Source organism: Clupea harengus, chromosome 17 (assembly GCF_900700415.2).
Source record: "Clupea harengus chromosome 17, Ch_v2.0.2, whole genome shotgun sequence".
NCBI classification, from domain to species: Eukaryota; Metazoa; Chordata; class Actinopteri; order Clupeiformes; family Clupeidae; genus Clupea; species Clupea harengus.
This window is the reverse complement of record NC_045168.1, coordinates 3,284,358-3,302,014: the sequence shown is the minus strand read 5'-3', so window position 1 is coordinate 3,302,014 and position 17,657 is coordinate 3,284,358. Positions and strand designations below refer to the sequence as shown.

Sequence of the window (17,657 nt, the reverse complement as noted above, 5' to 3'; positions counted from 1 at the left end):
GAACTCCATACACTCCTGTGTGTGAGGGTGAACTCCATACACTCCTGTGTGTGAGGGTGAACTCCATAGACTCATGTGTGTGAGGGTGAACTCCATAGACTCATGTGTGTGAGGGTGAACTCCATAGACTCATGTGTGTGAGGGTGAACTCCATATACTCCTGTGTGTGAGGGTGAACTCCATACACTCCTGTGTGTGAGGGTGAACTCCATGTAATGTGCCGTGTGTGTTCCTCTGTCATGTTGTAAATTTGTTAAAGCACATCCAGAATGAGAAAGTTGGATCCATTTTCATACAAATTGTCTGCTCTTAGGGGTTGAATACATTACATGTGGTTTATATATATATCAATTCTATTCATTTAAAGTAAACCCGTTTGTTAAATAGCAATGTACATACTCTCTCTCACACACACACACACGCACACACTGTAATTAAAGTACTTTCCCAGCAAATGTTGTCATACATTACCATTCCCATGTTCCCTTAATACACTTTGTTCCTTAGCCAGAAGTGACTGAACTCACACTGAAGCTCTCAGTTCTTCTGTACAGAGGAGGCCCGGAATACAATAAACTGGTGTTCACTGTAGAACAAACAGTGACAAATTTGGCGTTCGCAATACAGGCTGTTGCCACTCTGTTTGTCTCCTTACGAAGAAAACAGAACCCTGGCTATTATTCACCGTCCTCACCCGTCCTTTGCATAAGTGTGTTACATCATGGCTCAATAGGCTACACCATTCTGTTTCCAGTTTCATATTTTATTTCACTTAAAGTTGAACGACGACAACAACAAAAGAGACATGATTTCTCTGAACATCGTTCTTTTAAGGCAAGTAGCTTTAATAAATAAAGAAAAAAAAGAAACAAAAACTGTTCCATGAGTACATTGTCTACCATCTTTCTTTCCTCTGTTAGCAAAGTAGACAGCTTCTCTTTCCAGTCTGTGGTTCCATTTCTGCACAGATAAAGAAAGCAGGCAGAACATTCTTACCTCATTCCGCTACAATGGCAGTGAATAGCTAATTCATCCACGACTAGAGCCTTGGGCTGCCACAGAACTTGCATTCACTGTCAGAGGCGTCAGACTGAGACAATGAGGGATCTGAGGAATGGTAGCCATCAGCTGATTCTGGAGGAGATCTGGCGCAGGTCTGATGGATCAGAGCGAGATCCATTTGACAGCTGCCATTTTGGGGAGCTGTGCACCAAAAGTTAAAAGTGCAATCTGGAATCATTAAGGGGGGTCTGTGGAGAAGTTCCAGAGAGGAACCTTTCAGATTTTACTTGCAACCCTTCAAGATGAACTGCTCTTTCACTGCCCGCTAAAAATGACTTTTGAGAGCCACAAAGAACCTTGTCTGTAGAAAGTTCCAGGTAGGGAAATGGTTCGTCCTGCATCATTTGACTACTTAAATAATTTGAGAAGAACCTTCTCTGTTAAAATCAAATGACATTGGAATTAGAAACTCTAACACTAAGTATTGAATTTAGATGCATGGTTACATAGCATGACGTGACTGGTAGATTTGAAAGGCAAGATGAAGGTTATGCTGAAGTAGTGATGGATCTTTTCTGGAAGCATTACTTCCATAATGGTTGGTTATCTTTCACTGGTGGAGTTTATTCTTGGGATCCTGTGTTACTATCCACAACATGTTTAGTTACATCACAGGGTGTTTCTTGTGCTTCACTCTGACTCGTACTCTTCCTTCATATGAAACACAGTCTTCACATCTCGTGGTTCGCTTGACCGTAAACGAAACTTGTCAAAAGCCAAACAGTTTTTTTTTTGTTTTCTTGTTGTTGTGGGTGGTGTGTATGTGTGCATGCGTGAGTGAGTTTCGGGTGGTTGTGGTGGTTTCGGGTGGTTGTGAAATCATCTCTTCCTCTTGGGCTTGTGTTTGTGTTTCTGTCCCGTGCGGACGTTGGCATAAATGGGCTCGTGCCTCCCGAACCTGGTTCCCTTTCTCATGCGGTCGTAGAAGCCTCCCTGCTCCGAGTCGCGCTGCAGAAGCCAGGAAGTCAAAAACAACACATCAACACATCAGCGACCTTCAATGACCTTCATTTATCCCCCTCTGAAATCCCTCTGTTAGTGCACTGGTTACAGGAAGAGTTCACACACTGAAGTTGCATCCTCCTCTGTTGAACCCGGGCCAAGCAAAGGCTGTGGTCTAAAATCTGCTTGGTCTTACACTGGTTTGTGTGTGAGGCTCGTCACCAGAGGTGTAAAGCTGTTACACTGTGACTCAGTCAGGCCATATGTTAGGAGAGTCATTGGGTGTCATGAACCACTGAGCAATGTCAAACTACGAGGAAGCACTGCTGCTGACAGTAGGAACTTGGTGTCAAACTCCCTGAGTACTGTATGTTTTATATTTATTCATTTAGTCGTTTATGTTATGTATATTTTTGATATTAAATTTGTGTTTTGCTTACCCATCTTTTCCCGGGATGGAGTTTGACCCTGTATGCCTCTCGCCTCTTTCTCCTCCTGGGGGAAAAATATGGAGTTTGAGTCCAACTGTACTTTACAGCATAAATCAGCATTATGAAGCCATTTAATAATTCAAGCCAACGATGGTGACCAAGGAGTTTGAGGAGCCACAATCTTAGGCCACCCAGAAGCAAGCTGAATCCTGGTGAGGGCATCTGAATAGGTCTGCTAATGAGAGTGAATACTTAGAAGCCACTCTGCTGTATGGATATAACCTCAGCACGCTGGCAGAGGGAAAAGGCCACACGTATGCGCTCACACACACACACACACACACAACCACGCACACTCACTCACTCACACACGGAACAGAATAAAAACTTGAGTGATCGGTAGCTGGGCTGCATTTCAAACATATGGTGTGGAGGCAGCAGATGGGGAATTTCACTGAAAAACATCCAGCAAGATCGTCCGTCCCCCCCCCCCCCCTACTTCCAGCCCTGGTGAGACGCTGCACCCCACACTCCATTATGCATATGGAATTCTGTAGACAAACTACCACATGTTTACGTCTTAATTCAGGGGTGGATACTTATAAAGCTGCTTTTATACAGAGTGAATTATGCAATAGAAAACAAGAGGGGGGGGGGACCTTTTCTTCTGAGTGTACATGGAACAGTACAACACAGCTCAAACCCCTCTATAATTTGCACCGGGGTTTGACAGGTGTACCACAGTTCAGTATGTCCGCTACGTCACAGCAGGGCAGACCTGAACCCCAACGGCACACGGCCCTTAATAAAGTCACTAGTAGAGTAGAAGAGAGGTGGACTACCTGTGGCAGCACACCAACACCGTGATCAGAACGAGGAGAGAGAGCCCAGTGGCACCGGCTCCAGAGTAGATGTAGATCCAGTACTCGTCAGGGATAAGCTGGTTGTTCACCTCATCTGAAATGACAGGGGAAGACTGGAGATTGAAACAAGGCAGTCCGGGATTAATCCAACTCAACAAACAGATTCTAATGGCACTCGGCCTTTGTGTGGTTGCTCTCCGATAACATGCTTTTGTCGTTAGCCATCTCGTCTGCACAGCCAACTCTAACTGAAAAGCTGGTCCACCCGCGTCCACGGCTATGTCCACCCACTCAACACTGTATGCCAGCCGTTTGCTAATTAAGCTTACATTTTTAAATTTTCTTAAAAACACCTTTTCTGTTGCCTCCTGTACACACTGTAATAACAGTGCACGGCTCTTACCTCTACACATATGCCAAAGCCTAATTGTACTCTTCACAGTTAACTTCACGCTTTAATTTAGCAACTCCAAATTACTTAGAGATGCTGTCAGTTATCCTTTAAGACCACACACCTTTAGATCCCACTAAGTCTACATGGACCAGTGGTAAAGGCCAGTGTCTTCCTCCATGACATTAGTGATTAGATGCTTTCATCAACAAAGGTGATGTTGAGAAACTCCACCCAGTTATGCAAAGACCTGGCTAGCCACTAAAGAGACTTTTGTCTGACATTTTAGTCGAGGGGACAATGCTTAGGTGCCTTGACTTCATGCAGACAGTTAATTCAACCATACAGGGAAAATAACAAGACATTCTCCAGCCTAGAATATTTAACATTTGTTTTGAATTGAATAAAATGTATTATTATTATAATTATTTATTAGTTTAATGGTGCTGAAGGTCTTTCTGATAATCTAATCTAATCTAATCTCTCTGTGTGCTTATGTGTAAAGCCTCCATCAGTGCTAATCCACATTCACGCATGTGAAAGGCCGTTAAAGCCACCCTCTTTCATTGGGGTAAATGACACAGATAAGAAAGTGAAAGGAGAGAAAAATAAAAAAACATGCCACCCTTTAAGTTTTGGGGTTGTTTAATAGCGCCGCGCCTGCCTAGGGAGCCTGGAGGGGAGAGGTGACGCAACGCTTAAATGTTCTGCAAATATTTATCTTCTCAAAAACGAGTGCGAGGGAGCGTGAGAGAGGAATGCCCTTTTGAAGACGTTGGTAAATCTAGGTCAGTTAAAGTTTCTGTCGCTGCATACACGTCGTCATTCTGCATCTACGTTTTCTTTTTCTCTAATTCTCTAAGGCAGACTTTTTTTGGTTTTGGACTTTTTGGGGGTTTTGAAAGCTAAGAAACTCAGAATTCAATTACATTTATTCATAGATCACCATAGCCAAAGAACATTGACTAAAGGTGCTTTAAACCCGACGCTTAAAACAAAAACACACCAAGTGCAAGCGCATGGACGACAGAGGCAAAGAAATACTCAGAACCCAGAAACACTCAGAACCCAGGTCAGAGCAGGTGGGGGCGCTGGGGTCATCTGTTTGGGGCTGGCCCAGGAGTGAGATGGAAAGAGGGAAAGGAGAGGCCTCACTTCTGTTCCCCCTTACTCAACCCCCTCCTCATTCTATCCCACTACCAGGCCAACCACAAGCAGATGGGTCCCCCCCCTCCAAGCTGGGTTCTGCTCAAGGTTTTGTTCTGTTCACTCTTGCTCTAGGGTGCTCAGGCCTTGGGCTTGCCATCTATAAATGTAATTTCCCCATGCAGCCCCATATCATCACACTCGTCACCATCACACCAAATCTGATGATACAGGGCAGAAGCTGTTTGGGAGATGACATTTATAGATGCCACCATGAATGCCTGTGGAAATACCAAAGTACTGGCTGATAAGATGACTCCAGAAGCTTGGCAGAAGAGGAATATTCCAGCATGATAAGGATCCAAAACACACAGACAAAATCCTGCACGAGTTTCTAAAGACGAAAAAAGTGAAAACTATGACCTGGCCAAGTATGTTGCCTAACTCAATCCCAAAAGAACACCTTTGGGGAGAAAGGTAGAGCAACACGTCCCTTCCAGCAAAGAGCAGCTGAAATATATCTCCGAGCCGAGTAATGAAAAAAAAAGACTTGAATCTCACTAATGAAAGGTGTACTCACTTTTCCTACTGTGGGGCTTGTATTTTTAATGTAGGAAATCTAACCTGTTAGTTTAAAAATTTTACATAAGAAAATACCCTAATGTTCGAAGTAATGCAATTACTGTATGGTAATACAAATTTGAATCATTTGACATTTAAGTGATATTGCACAGGGATGTACTCACTTCTGTTGTATACTCTATATGGTTAATACATGCCTGTTAGTATCTGTTAGTTTAAAATGGAGGTGACAGCAGACCTGAGGTCAGGCAAAGCAGTAAGGTGAGGAGCCATTTCAGTGGTAGACTTTGTGTTAATAGAACCAACTGAAAAAATATACACATACCGTAAAATATAATGTGTCAATCAGTACTTTTATTGTGAGTTTAAGTTTATAAAACAAATTACAGATTACAAAAATTATACAACACACATCAATATAAAATATACACTTCATTGCATCTCCAATTCAGAGACAATCTTTGATATAATCAAATGGCAGCTGGCAACATAAACAAGAGAAAATATAAAACTATACATTTATATATATATGTCTATCACATCCTCCTCCTTCTCATGATAACAGTACTACTAGCATAGGGTTAGTTCCCAATAATAGGGTTAATAGCACTGAACATGTGGTCCTGTGATGTTCTGTACACACCTGAGGACTGGGGCACAGTGGTCGCTTTGACTGAGAGAGACAGGTCAGTGGTAGACATGTCCTCAGAGGGCTCTGGGTGAACATCACAAACACATTAGTTAACATCCTCGTAGCATTCAATTGAAAATTAAATTAAATTAAATTCTATTTATATAGCGGCAACAACCATAACATTGTCTCAAGGCACTTTACAGAGACCAGAGAAGAACTGCACTAACTACTATTACTATGACTACTATTACTATGACTACTACTACTACTACTAACCTGGAGGATGAGGAACAGTGGTGGCTACGACTGAGGGAGCTGATTCAGTTGTAGATATTTCCTCAGCTGAGTCTGGATTTACATGGGAAACACATCAGTTTACCCACATATCGTACCCAAGGGAGGAAATCCACTTACAACTACGACGACAACAGAGATGATGACGACGACGGCAATGACAGCATCACCATCAATGACGAAAATGACAACACTGCCATCAATGACAACAACAATGAAACAATGACAACAACGACAACATCAGCAACAATGACAAAAACGAAAATGACAATAACAACATAACGATGACAACAATAATAAAACAGCAAAAACGACAACTTCTACTACCACTACTACAACTCTCAACAACAACAACAACAGCTAGTACAGGTGACCTGGAGGATGAGGATCAGTGGTGGCTATGACTGAGGGAGCTGATTCAGTGGTGGATGTTCCCTCAGTTTGACCTGTGGAAAACACACTAGTTTACCTACACACATACAGAAGGGGGGAAATCCACTTACTACTATGACAACAATGACAACAACGATAACAACGATAACAAACTACTACTGCTGCTGCTGCTGCTGCTAACCTGGAGGGTGAGGCAGAGTGGTGGCTATGACTGAGGGAGCGGATTCAGTGGTGGCTATTCCTTCAGATGGAGCTGGATTGGGAAACACATTAGTTTACCTACATATCATACCCAAGGGAGGAAATACAATAACTACTACTACTTCTACTACTACAACAACAACAACAACAACAACAACAACGACGGCCACTACTACTACTACTACTACTAACCTGGGAGATGAAGCACAGTGGTGGCTATAACTGCAGGAGCCAATTTAGAGGAAGATGTGCCCTCAGTTAAAGCTGGGTCTACATCACAAACAGATAAGTTGACATTTTCCTAACATCCAAAGGAGTGGAATAGTTATTACTACTCCTATTACTAGTACTGCTAACCTGGAGGATGAGGCACAATGGTGGCTACGACTGAGGGAGCTGATTCAGTGGTGGCTACGAATGAGGGAGCGGTTTCAGTGGTGGCTACGACTGAGGGAGCAGATTCAGTGGTGGCTACGACTGAGGGAGCAGATTCAGTGGTGGCTACGACTGAGGGAGCAGATTCAGTGGTGGCTACAACTGAGAGAGCAGATTCAGTGGTGGCTTTTCCTTCAGATGGAGCTGGGTTTACATGGGGAAACACATTAGCTACGTATCATACAAAAGGGATAAAATACACTGACTAGCTACTACAACTACTACTACTAGTACAGAGACTAACCTGAGGGAGAGACAATGGTGTCTTTGACTGAAGGAGCCATTTCAGTGGTAGACACTCCCTCAGTAGAGGCTGGATTTACATCACAAACACAGATTATGTTTTCATATCATACAGAAGGAGTGAAACACTTACTATTGCTTAATACCACAACAGCAACTGCTACTGCTACCACAACTAACCTAGCGGATGAGGCAAAGTGGTGGTGGCTACGACTGAAGCCAGTTTGGTGTTTGATATTCCCTCAGCTGGATCTCGATTCACATGGGGTAAACACAGAATATTCTCATAAGGAGACATATACATATAAGGAGAAATGTACATGAGTTATTTCACATACTACTGCTACTACTAATAATAATGCTAATAATTTACACACCTGGAGGATCAGGCACGGATTTAGTTGTGGCTGAAGAAGCTGAATCAGTGGTCAAGATTCTCTCAGATGGAGCTGGATTTCCATGGGGCAAAAATGAGTCTGCATATTCACATTATATCCGTGGGAACACTTGGCAGGTAAAGGATGATGGAGGATGGACAGAGCAGGAGGAGGAGAAAGATGAATGATTGATGATGGTGTTTGACGATGCTGGTATCTGTTGATGATGATGATGATGATGATAAAATTGATGATGACGGATGACTGATGATGGTGACTGATAATGATGATGAAGACGATGGCGATGACTGATGGCTGATGATGATTGATGATGATAACATTGATGATGATGACAATGATTAGTTACATTTACCTGAAGGATAAGACACACCATTGGCAGCATCTGAAGAGGGCAACTCAGTCATGGGTATTCCGTCAGCCGGGTCTGGGTCTACACAGGGCAGAGTTTTAGATAGATACTTTAAATAAGACTTCCATAATAATCCAATCTGAAAAACACCACAAGACATTATGTTATTTTACAAACATAACCTGCCAATGTGAGCACACCTTCTAAAACCTGTTCAGGCTGCAGTGTTGAGGAAGAAGAGGACACAGCTGCTTCCTCTGGATCGGACGTGGGTGTGTGAAGGGCATCTGAAGAGATAAACATACAGTAGCCAATGTTAGCACGTTTCTTCCAACTGCCCACGGTCTTCTAGCTTGCCGTAGCCGGGCATCTTTTACTATGCTGCCTTGATAAACATAAATAAATAAATACATTAACATAAGTTAATGTGATGAAGAAAACAACATGAAAACAGTCCTCCACAGCAATAATTTGTTGCTGTAAACACTAACAATAAATATGAAATAGCTACCATGTCACTTCAACCACTGTTAGCTAATGCTACCTGTCGTCTGTAATTATGCTACAAAGTCTTGCCGTACCAGACACAACTTAATTATTACACATTTGTCTCCCTAACACTAGTTATACTAGACCGTACCTTACTACTGTTCCCTAACAGAGGATAATCCACAGAGGTAAAACAATATTGATAACAATCACGTGACATACCTTTACTGTTCTGACGATCCTTCTCACCATTCCTGCATCTTTTGCGAAATGATGCTCCAGAGTTTCTCTTCATTTTCAACATTCACCTCGGCTTAGCCACTCCAAGCCCCACTGTTTGCATGCAACAGCTGACCAGGTGTTTTTGGTAATTCCAATTTAGGTCACGTCCATCATTTATTGCCATGGGTTATTGCCATTGTCATTATTCTGTAACTACACTGTTATTTTGTATCCGTTTGCCCTTATTTTCTGTGTTGGCGCAGACATTTGCCACGTCACTGTGAAGTGTCCATGTATTTGACGGCGTGAATGAGGTGAATGAACACTCCTCTCACTCCTCTTGCTGCCGTTAGGACAGCAGACAGTGTTACAACCCCTGATTGGCATTGATAAAATATCTTGGGTTGACTGGTTTTGAAACTATATTTGCGAGTGTAGTGTAATGTCCTACCTCTCTCTCGGTATGTGTGTGTGTGTATGTGTGTGTGTATGTGGGGGGGGGCATCTACTTTATAATGAAGTACATTTTAATGGACGCTCATACGTGCTCCCCCCGGCACGGCACCCTCCTAAGCATGCACCTATTAGCAGGGATGGATTAACGAACGGGCCTACCGGGCCCAGGCCCAGGGGCCCATGAGCTCAGGGGGCCCCTAAGCCAGAGCCTCTGCGTGGTCGCTGTTATGTATCTCTTATTTGTGGTTGAAAAAGGTGTATTTTGTTCATTTGCTAATGGCTTTAATTGAGTGTACCTGTGCTGTGTTAGAAAATGTCCATGTGCGCCAGGGGCGTAACTATAGACAATGCAGCCAGTGTGGAAGATTCGTAGGCAAAGCAGACCCTGCTTTCAAAATGTCTTCAGACATATGGATGTCAAAGTGTCGCATGTTTAACGCATCAAAGATCAAAGATGATTTTATGCTATATATTCCCTCAAAATGGCAAACCTGTCTCTGTCATGGTTATCATCATTTTTAGGGGGAAATCGTCAGTAGCAATCTATAACACAATTATATGCTTATCGTACATACACTATAGAAACTATTAAAAACCCGATTCAATTAAATTAATTTCTTATTTAATTTGTTATTTTTGTCATATACAGATATTCAATGATGATTGCTGGGTAATATGTATCGTGTTCGCCAATGTCAAGTCTCTATTTGATCATGTGACGAGACGATACGCTATAGCTAGTTTAGGCGCAGAATCTGAACATCAAGACCTACAAGCTGACAGCACAGTCAGAGGCACTGTACACTTGTCGAACGACGCCTTTCAAACATAAAAGTGGTAATGCATGATTTGCTCTTTCAATGGACAGGATAGCCAGCCCATTCAGCCTCTCCTGCCCCATGCTGCTCAGGTAGGTCTTAATCAGTTTCAATTTGGAAAAGAATCACTCGGCTGTTGCCCTGTCACAGCAGTGCACCGAAGGTGGATGTTACGGAGTAAACTTTGACCTGTTTACTTTCCCAATACAATAGCCAAAGTATCTAATTCGACCGTTAAATACAACACATTGTTGGTAATATATATATATATACGCCTAATGGTGTTTGTGTGTGCGTACGTGTTTTGCGAGTGCACAATAATTTTTTTCGCAAAGGGGGGGGGGGGGGCCTTTAACATATCCAGGCCCAGGGGCCGGTGGTTTCTTAATCCGTCCATGCCTATAAGTTGTCTTTAACATGAAGAGCCACTGACCAATGCACAAAGCCCACCAATGCCAGGGTGTCACTCACCTTGGGTGTGGAGAATCAGTTGAAACGTGGCGATTTCGAGCCCATTCTCAGTGTCTGACCAACACCAGTAGCGGCCCTCGTCGGCCTCAACCACATTGTAGAGCTCAAAGATCACACCAATGGGAGCGGCACAGTCAACCCGTACACCCTCGTCATGGTGCTCCGCATCAGACACGAGCACGCCGCCCTTCAGTCTACAGCTGCCGAGGGTGGTCCCCTCCTCAGCCTTCTTAATGAGGACATGCTTGACAGTGGAGCTGGCCTGGGGGCACACCAGAGTCACATTTTCGCCCTCCTTCAGAGCCACCACAAAATAAGGCGAAGAGTCTGTCATAAGATGCACAAGAGTGGACAAGACAACACTTCAGTTTCAAGTGCATGGCATAGAATGAATTATACATCTACTCATAACATATTAAAAGTAGGGTAGTTGTAGGTGTTATAAGTGCTATGGAAATGATTTCAACCCAATACTTTTACCTACAGTCACTTAGCTGAACGTGACTAAAGTGAGAGCCTCCATTTTCTTTAAACTAGCTCCATTCAGGCAACTTGTCGTCTTGTAACTTATTTGTTAGAGTTGTGATTTTGTCTCCACCCACTCAAATAAGGCCCAGTTGTTCAGCAATTAAAGGCCCTCTTTTGCATTTTCTCAAAACAACAGCTTTTCTATTGCCAACTGACATCCCTTGAGACCTGTGCACTACTGGATCCCCATGCGCATGCAACGAGGCAGTTACTGAAGTTAACTTCTAGTTACTGAATAGAAGTGATCACTGAAATATACAAATTCCAGTTAAAGGTGCTGTAACTTACTCGCTTTCTGCACCTGGACATCCCTGGTCCACGATCCGAGAGGGAAGGTCTGCATTGAACAGCGATAGAGACCAACGTCCTGTTCCGTGACATTAGTCATTGAGATGCTTCCATCCATAGAGGTTCTTTTCAGGAACTCCAACCTGTTGTCGTACCCCTCCGCAAGCTTTGTCCCATAGCGCGGGTGGTGGACGGCTATGGGGACCTTATCCGGTACCTTGGTCCAGGAGACCATGCTGAGGTTCCCGTCCCATGGGCACTGGCAGTCCAGGATCATCCCATCCTCCAGTGTCACGGCTTCATCAGCGCTCTCCTGTACGGTTGCTGGAGTTGGTACCAAACACAGTGGAGACCAAACAGCTTCAGTGCTCTGAGTCATCGCAAGAATCATTACCCTTATCATTATCCACCCCCAGAGACTTTTTAAAGTGAGCAAAAAAAGTCCCCTACTATTAGAAGCTTGGGTAAATAACTATTTTATTACTAAATAACGGCATTTAAAACCAACAAATCACTAAAAGTGCGTTCAGCAAAACTGCCATCTCAATAGAATTGAGAATACAATTGTCTACAGATCAGGAGAAACTAAACGGTTTGACACAAACAACATAGCACATTTTGAAAGTTCAGAGAATAGCCATTACATCCAAATTGGCTCAAACAGAAAATAAATTAGCTTTTATAAGTCTGATGCTTGGAGCCCATTTAGTTTTGACTTGTTTTTCTCTGATCTGATACAACATTTATCATGACATAGGACATAATTCAGTTTGATGAGTTTATGAAATCCCTCTTATTCAATAAAGCAATGGTAAACAGTTCAGTCAAAAAGAAGGCTTGCTGCTTGCTAAGAATCATTAGAATGAATTAGCACAGTACCTTTGAAAAGTGAAAAAATGAGAAAAGTCAAAAGTGCCAGCGAGTACCAGTAATCCTTTTGTACAGCCTCCATCTCAGCCTTCTCGGCAAGAATGAATACAGCATTGACTGAGGACTGACAAGGCTCCAGCCAGCCAGTGCTTCCTGTTTGCATGTACTTTAAGGGGGGGGGGGGGAACAAGCATCTATGGGGGGAGGCCTTAATCTTTGTTCACGTCGACCTCAAGAGTGCTCTCAGCTTTCTCTTTTCAATAAATGACAAAGAGGAAATGTGTCTCTGTCACTTGCTGACATTTTCTTTCTGCACTTGTTTATCTAGCTGATGGAGAAATCAAACGAACAAGACAAAGACACGGAATAGATGCAGTCACGACCACGCTGGGTGATAAATATAAAAATAGAACTGTGAAACTTCACAGCTTCACAACAGTGTGAACCACAGAGCAACTGTAACGAGCAATTACGACTTAATATAACTTAGTTATTCATAAATAACTACATTTTCATTGGCACTTGTGATTCGGTGAAGGTTACCCAGGTGCTTCAGAAATCAGGGCTTTAGAGGCTGGCTCTCTTCCTGGAGGACGAGCACTAGGAAGTTTAACATGGACCTCAGCAGAGAAATCTGCATCGGCTTATTTCAATAGTCGATACAGACTAAATTTGTTCCAAACTTATTATGATGATGATTTTCTTCCTGTATTTGTTTATTAATGAAATGAAGCAATGAAATGATCAGTAATTCACAGAGAATAGTTCAATAACACTTTTATTGAAAAATACAAAAATAGAAAATGTGTCATGAAACAATACAAGTCACAACAAGCTGTGTTTGGTACAGAAGGTCAATCACAGAACAAGTCAACCAGTCACTGAAAAAAATCTATTCACATTTTTTATTTAAATAAGTTATTCATCAAAAACTTAATTTACACAGGCCACAGTTGTTAGAAGTTTAGGATTTGTTTAAGATTCTCCAGGCACTTCAGCAGGTACGAAGTCAGGGCCTCGTTCTCTTTCAGCTCTGCATCTGTACAGAAACCCAAATAAGCTTTAAAAGGTGGCGCACAACTACACCAATACATGAGAAGCTGGGAGACAATTCAGAAACCATGAGGCCTACCGTTGATAATATATGATCAAACTGAATAGGTGCCTACCTTTCTTCGCTGCCAAGTACGCCTCATCAACCTTGAGTCTGAAGGAGGTGTACTTCAAAGCCACCTTTGCCTTTGTTGAGAGATTAGATATGCAGTATCCGTAAGAAATATAGTCTTCAAAAAGAACACCAAGCCAAGCCAAGGCAGCCTGCCTTTGGATCTGCCAAGTCACATCCTATACGGATAATATGTCTTACTTTTTTTCTCTCTGGTCTCAGCAGACATCAGAGATGCAGTCTGCCATTCTGGCGAAAGGTTGTTGATATTTTAGCTCAATAGCCAATACAATTACACCCTTTCCCTTCCGTGCTCCTAAAGCAACGTGTTGACTGGAATTATTTATGGATCGTTCTGAGGCACTGTGTTTACAGAACCAGTTTTTTTTAACAGGCATCTAGAGGCCCGGGAGGAAAAAATTCACTGAATTCGACAAAAAAGTGTATTGGATTAGAATGGCAGACTGCACCTTTAAGAATGTATTCTTCTATTTGAGAACAGAGAGGTGTGGGAACAGATGTGTGGGGCTGAGGTACCTTCTGATAGCTGTGCAGAAGAGCCCACAGAGCAGAGGCCCCGATCGCACGCACGTCCAGGTAGTCACTGTCCAGACAGGAAACCAGCAGACCAACCGTTTTATCTAAAACACAAATGAGAGAGAGAGAGAGAGAGAGAGAGAGAGAGAGAACATATGATGCTTTGTTCTGTCTACTTCCATTCTGTCCCATCACCCCCCTGCCCCCCCCATATGAATTTCTCAGAGAAGATGGAGGAACTGGTGTATGCTGGTACTAAACTCTCACTCTCCATCTCAGTCAGCCCACAACTCCTACCCAAAAAGATTTCACCCAAAAAAGCACAAGGCAACACTTCCCCCGTCCCCGTCCCCGTCCCCTGTCCCCAGTCAGAAAGATCTCTCAGGCCACTTCAACAGCATCAGCAGCAGCCTTGTCCTTCATCTCCCTGCCGTGTCCTTCAAAACGTTACGTGAGCACTACTGATAGCAGCGACAGCAGGGACCCTGCTACAGTAGAGATGGTACTGACAGCTGTTCTGAGAACAAGCTGGGACCCAGTATGCCTAGAATGTTCCTTATTCCGGGGTTGATTAGAAATAGAAGGAATTGAGTGCATTCAGTTGATGGGGTAAACCAGTCTTGTCTGGTACCTGTATCACACCAACCGCAGACTGCCCCAGGACCCCTATTGTCTCTACAGAGCTCCCTCTACTTTATATTACATCTCTAGCCAATACATCATTTTTACTTAATGACATTATAGTGTCTTAGGACAGTGATTTTCTGTCTCTTACTGAGACGTGGTAAGCAGAAGGCAGCAGTCCCCAACGAGACAGCTCCCGTAAATTTGAGTTTTATGAATATTACCGAACTGGCAAGAAAGGAGGACTAGCTGCTTTGTTTAAAGATACATTGCAGTGCAAAATTACACTTGGTCATTAAATCCGTTTAATTTTTTATCATAACAGGGGATTAAATAGACAATTATATGGCCATATGAACTCTTTGCACTACTTAACACTTTTGGTCTCTTGTCACTTTGGTCATGTGAAAGAGCCCCCCCCACACACACCCACAAGGCCACACTTTGGGTCTGGTTACTTCTAAAGTTCTTGACATTTCTTCCGTTCTGGTTAAAGTGACATGAATGAGACGATAAAGGCATTTTCCGTCCACGTGCTGCAGTGACACTTCCTGTTCTGCTCGTGCTGAGGTGCGGTGGAGACACCCTGCTGTTCTTGACAGAGGACCGTTAGTCTTAGGAAAATTGGCCTTCTACTAGACTCAGATCTCGCCTTCACCGGCCATATCAAAGCAAGCACCAAAACAGCCTTCTATCATCTTAAAAATATAACCAGAATCAAGGGTTTGGTGTCCCAGCCATGCTTTTATCTTGAGTAGGGTGCAGACTACTGTACTGGTCACTTAACTGGACTTTCCAAAAGACCATTAAAAAGTGGCAGCTCATTCAGAATGCTCTTGCTAGACTTTTATCCAGGACCAAAGAACAGAGCCCATTAGTCCAGTTCTAACATCTTTACACTGACTTCCAGTTTGTTACAGAATACATCTTAAAGTGCTGCTACTAGTTTATAAATCACTGAATGGCTTAGGCCCTGAATATGTTTATCAGAATATAAACTGAGTTGGGCTCTTACATCCATGGACTTAGGCCAACTAGTAGAGCCCAGAGTCTAAACTAAATATGGTGAAGCAGCATTAAGCTTTTATGCTGCATGCATGAATGCAACTATAACAAAATGACAGAAGGTCTTATGCAGCTTGCACACTGCCCCAACAAACGCCAACATTCTCCAACTAACGCCAACATTCTAAAGTTGGCAGTTGTTGGCAGTAGTTGGTAACTGTCTTTAGAATGTCCAGTAAACCAACAGCGAGCTCCACACTGCTCAGACTTTTTCCAACTAGCTACTTATTTTTTCAATTGTGTGTTAAATTATTTTAAGATGGATGAGGTTGATACCTAGATTAACGTTTGCTTGTCAAAACATATTTGGAAAACAAGTCATTTGTAAAGAACAATAGACCATTATACAGTCGTATGAAAAAGTTTGGGCACCCCTGATAATTTCCATTATTTGTATTTATTAATTGTTGGGCGTTTGGATCAGCAACTTCTTTGTCATATATATAATACTTCATGGACAAAGTACTATTTCAGCAGTTAAATAAGGTTTATTGGATAAACAGAAAATATGCCATATGCATCTTAAAAAAATTAGACAGGTGCATACATTTGGACACCCACATCAATATTTACTACAGCCTCCTTTTGTAAAAATAACAGCCTCTAGACGCTTCCTATTGCCTCTGATGAGTGTCTGGTTTCTGGATGAAGGTATTTTGGACCATTCCTCCTTACAAAACATCTCCAGTTCAGTTAGGTTTGATGGCTGCCTAGCGTGGACAGCCCGCTTCAAGCCATCCCATAGATTTTCAATAATATTCAAGTCGGGACTGGGATGGCCATTCCAGGAGATTATACTTGTTTCACTGCAGTCTGACCATCCTTTGCCTTTGCCTCCGATATTTTTCTTGTCCTGCCACTTCTGGCCTTAACAAGAACTGTGCCTGTGGCCTTCCATTTCTTGATTACATTCCTCTCAGTGGAAACTGACAACTGAAACCTCTGGGATAACTTTTTGTAGCCTACCCCTAAAACACAAAGCTAAACAATCTTTGTTTTCAGATCATTTGACAGTTGTTTTGAGGCCCCCATGATGCCACTCTTCAGAGGAGATTCAAAGAGAAGCACAACTTGCAATTGGCTCCCTTAAATACTTTTTCTAATGATTGGATGCACCTTTCTATAGAAATGAAGGCTTAACAAGCTAATCAGACTAATTATGTGTTGCAATTTTTCAGTATTGAGTAGCTACAGGTATTCAAATCAGCAAAATGATTAGGGTGCCTAAATATTTGCACAGCCTATTTTTCACATTTGATTTCATTTCACACAACTACCGTAATTTCCGGACTATTGAGCGCACCTGAATATAAGCCTCACCCACTGAATTACATTTTTTTTTAAATTTTTAACATAAATAATCCGCACATGTCTATAAGCCGCAGGTGCCTACCGGTACATTGAAACAAATTAACTTTACACAGGCTAAAATGAATATCAAAAGTAATACAATAGTGATGCATATTATTAGTTTTGCCAGTTACGATAAGTGCACTGTTGCTTTAAGAGAGCACAGTTGCAAGAGTCAATCAGAAGCTAGAACGTTAGATTGAAGACAGTGAGATAGAAGAAAGACGCTAGTTTGAAACCAGTGAGCTAAAGAACTTGAAAAGACTGGATTTGTATTGTTGTAAACTGTTTTGAGTTGTGTTCTGTCTACGCCGGTAGACTGTGGTTATTTTGACATTAGTTAAGTTATTGAGATACTGATAAATCGCGTGGAGCTAAGCATCCATGCGGCTGCATCCATGCTAGCATCC

General features: G+C 42.5%; 2 protein-coding genes across 6 annotated transcripts in view; both read right to left on the bottom strand.

Moving 5' to 3' along the window:
* Window positions 1-820: 820 nt before the first annotated feature.
* Window positions 821-12,682, bottom strand: cd226 (CD226 molecule). 4 transcript variants are annotated; one of them, XM_031584169.2, is made up of 17 exons: window positions 12,516-12,682; window positions 11,637-11,960; window positions 10,821-11,147; window positions 8,565-8,651; window positions 8,368-8,445; window positions 7,995-8,066; window positions 7,798-7,869; window positions 7,619-7,687; window positions 7,297-7,518; window positions 7,132-7,209; window positions 6,920-6,991; window positions 6,720-6,791; window positions 6,328-6,399; window positions 6,061-6,132; window positions 3,278-3,392; window positions 2,445-2,499; window positions 821-2,010 (listed from the first exon to the last, which is right to left on the bottom strand). In XM_031584169.2, exons 1-17 carry the CDS (start codon window positions 12,667-12,669, stop codon window positions 1,882-1,884), a joined length of 2,070 nt encoding a protein of 689 aa, XP_031440029.2. In that variant the 5' UTR covers window positions 12,670-12,682; the 3' UTR covers window positions 821-1,881. The 4 variants fall into 4 exon arrangements, with proteins under 4 accessions (XP_031440029.2, XP_031440030.2, XP_031440031.2 ...); XM_031584170.2 differs by having other exon boundaries at window positions 7,798-7,863; XM_031584171.2 differs by having other exon boundaries at window positions 8,386-8,445.
* A 586-nt stretch (window positions 12,683-13,268) lies between these two features.
* Window positions 13,269-17,657, bottom strand: part of rttn (rotatin) — a 55,101-nt gene continuing 50,712 nt past the window's right edge. For both annotated transcript variants that reach the window (XM_031584060.1, XM_031584062.1), the window contains exons 47-49: window positions 14,209-14,312; window positions 13,676-13,745; window positions 13,269-13,545 (exon numbers count right to left, since the gene is read on the bottom strand). In XM_031584060.1, coding sequence (XP_031439920.1) covers window positions 13,463-13,545; window positions 13,676-13,745; window positions 14,209-14,312 — 257 coding nt within the window. In that variant the 3' untranslated portion in view covers window positions 13,269-13,462. The remainder of the gene's footprint in view (window positions 13,546-13,675; window positions 13,746-14,208; window positions 14,313-17,657) is intronic.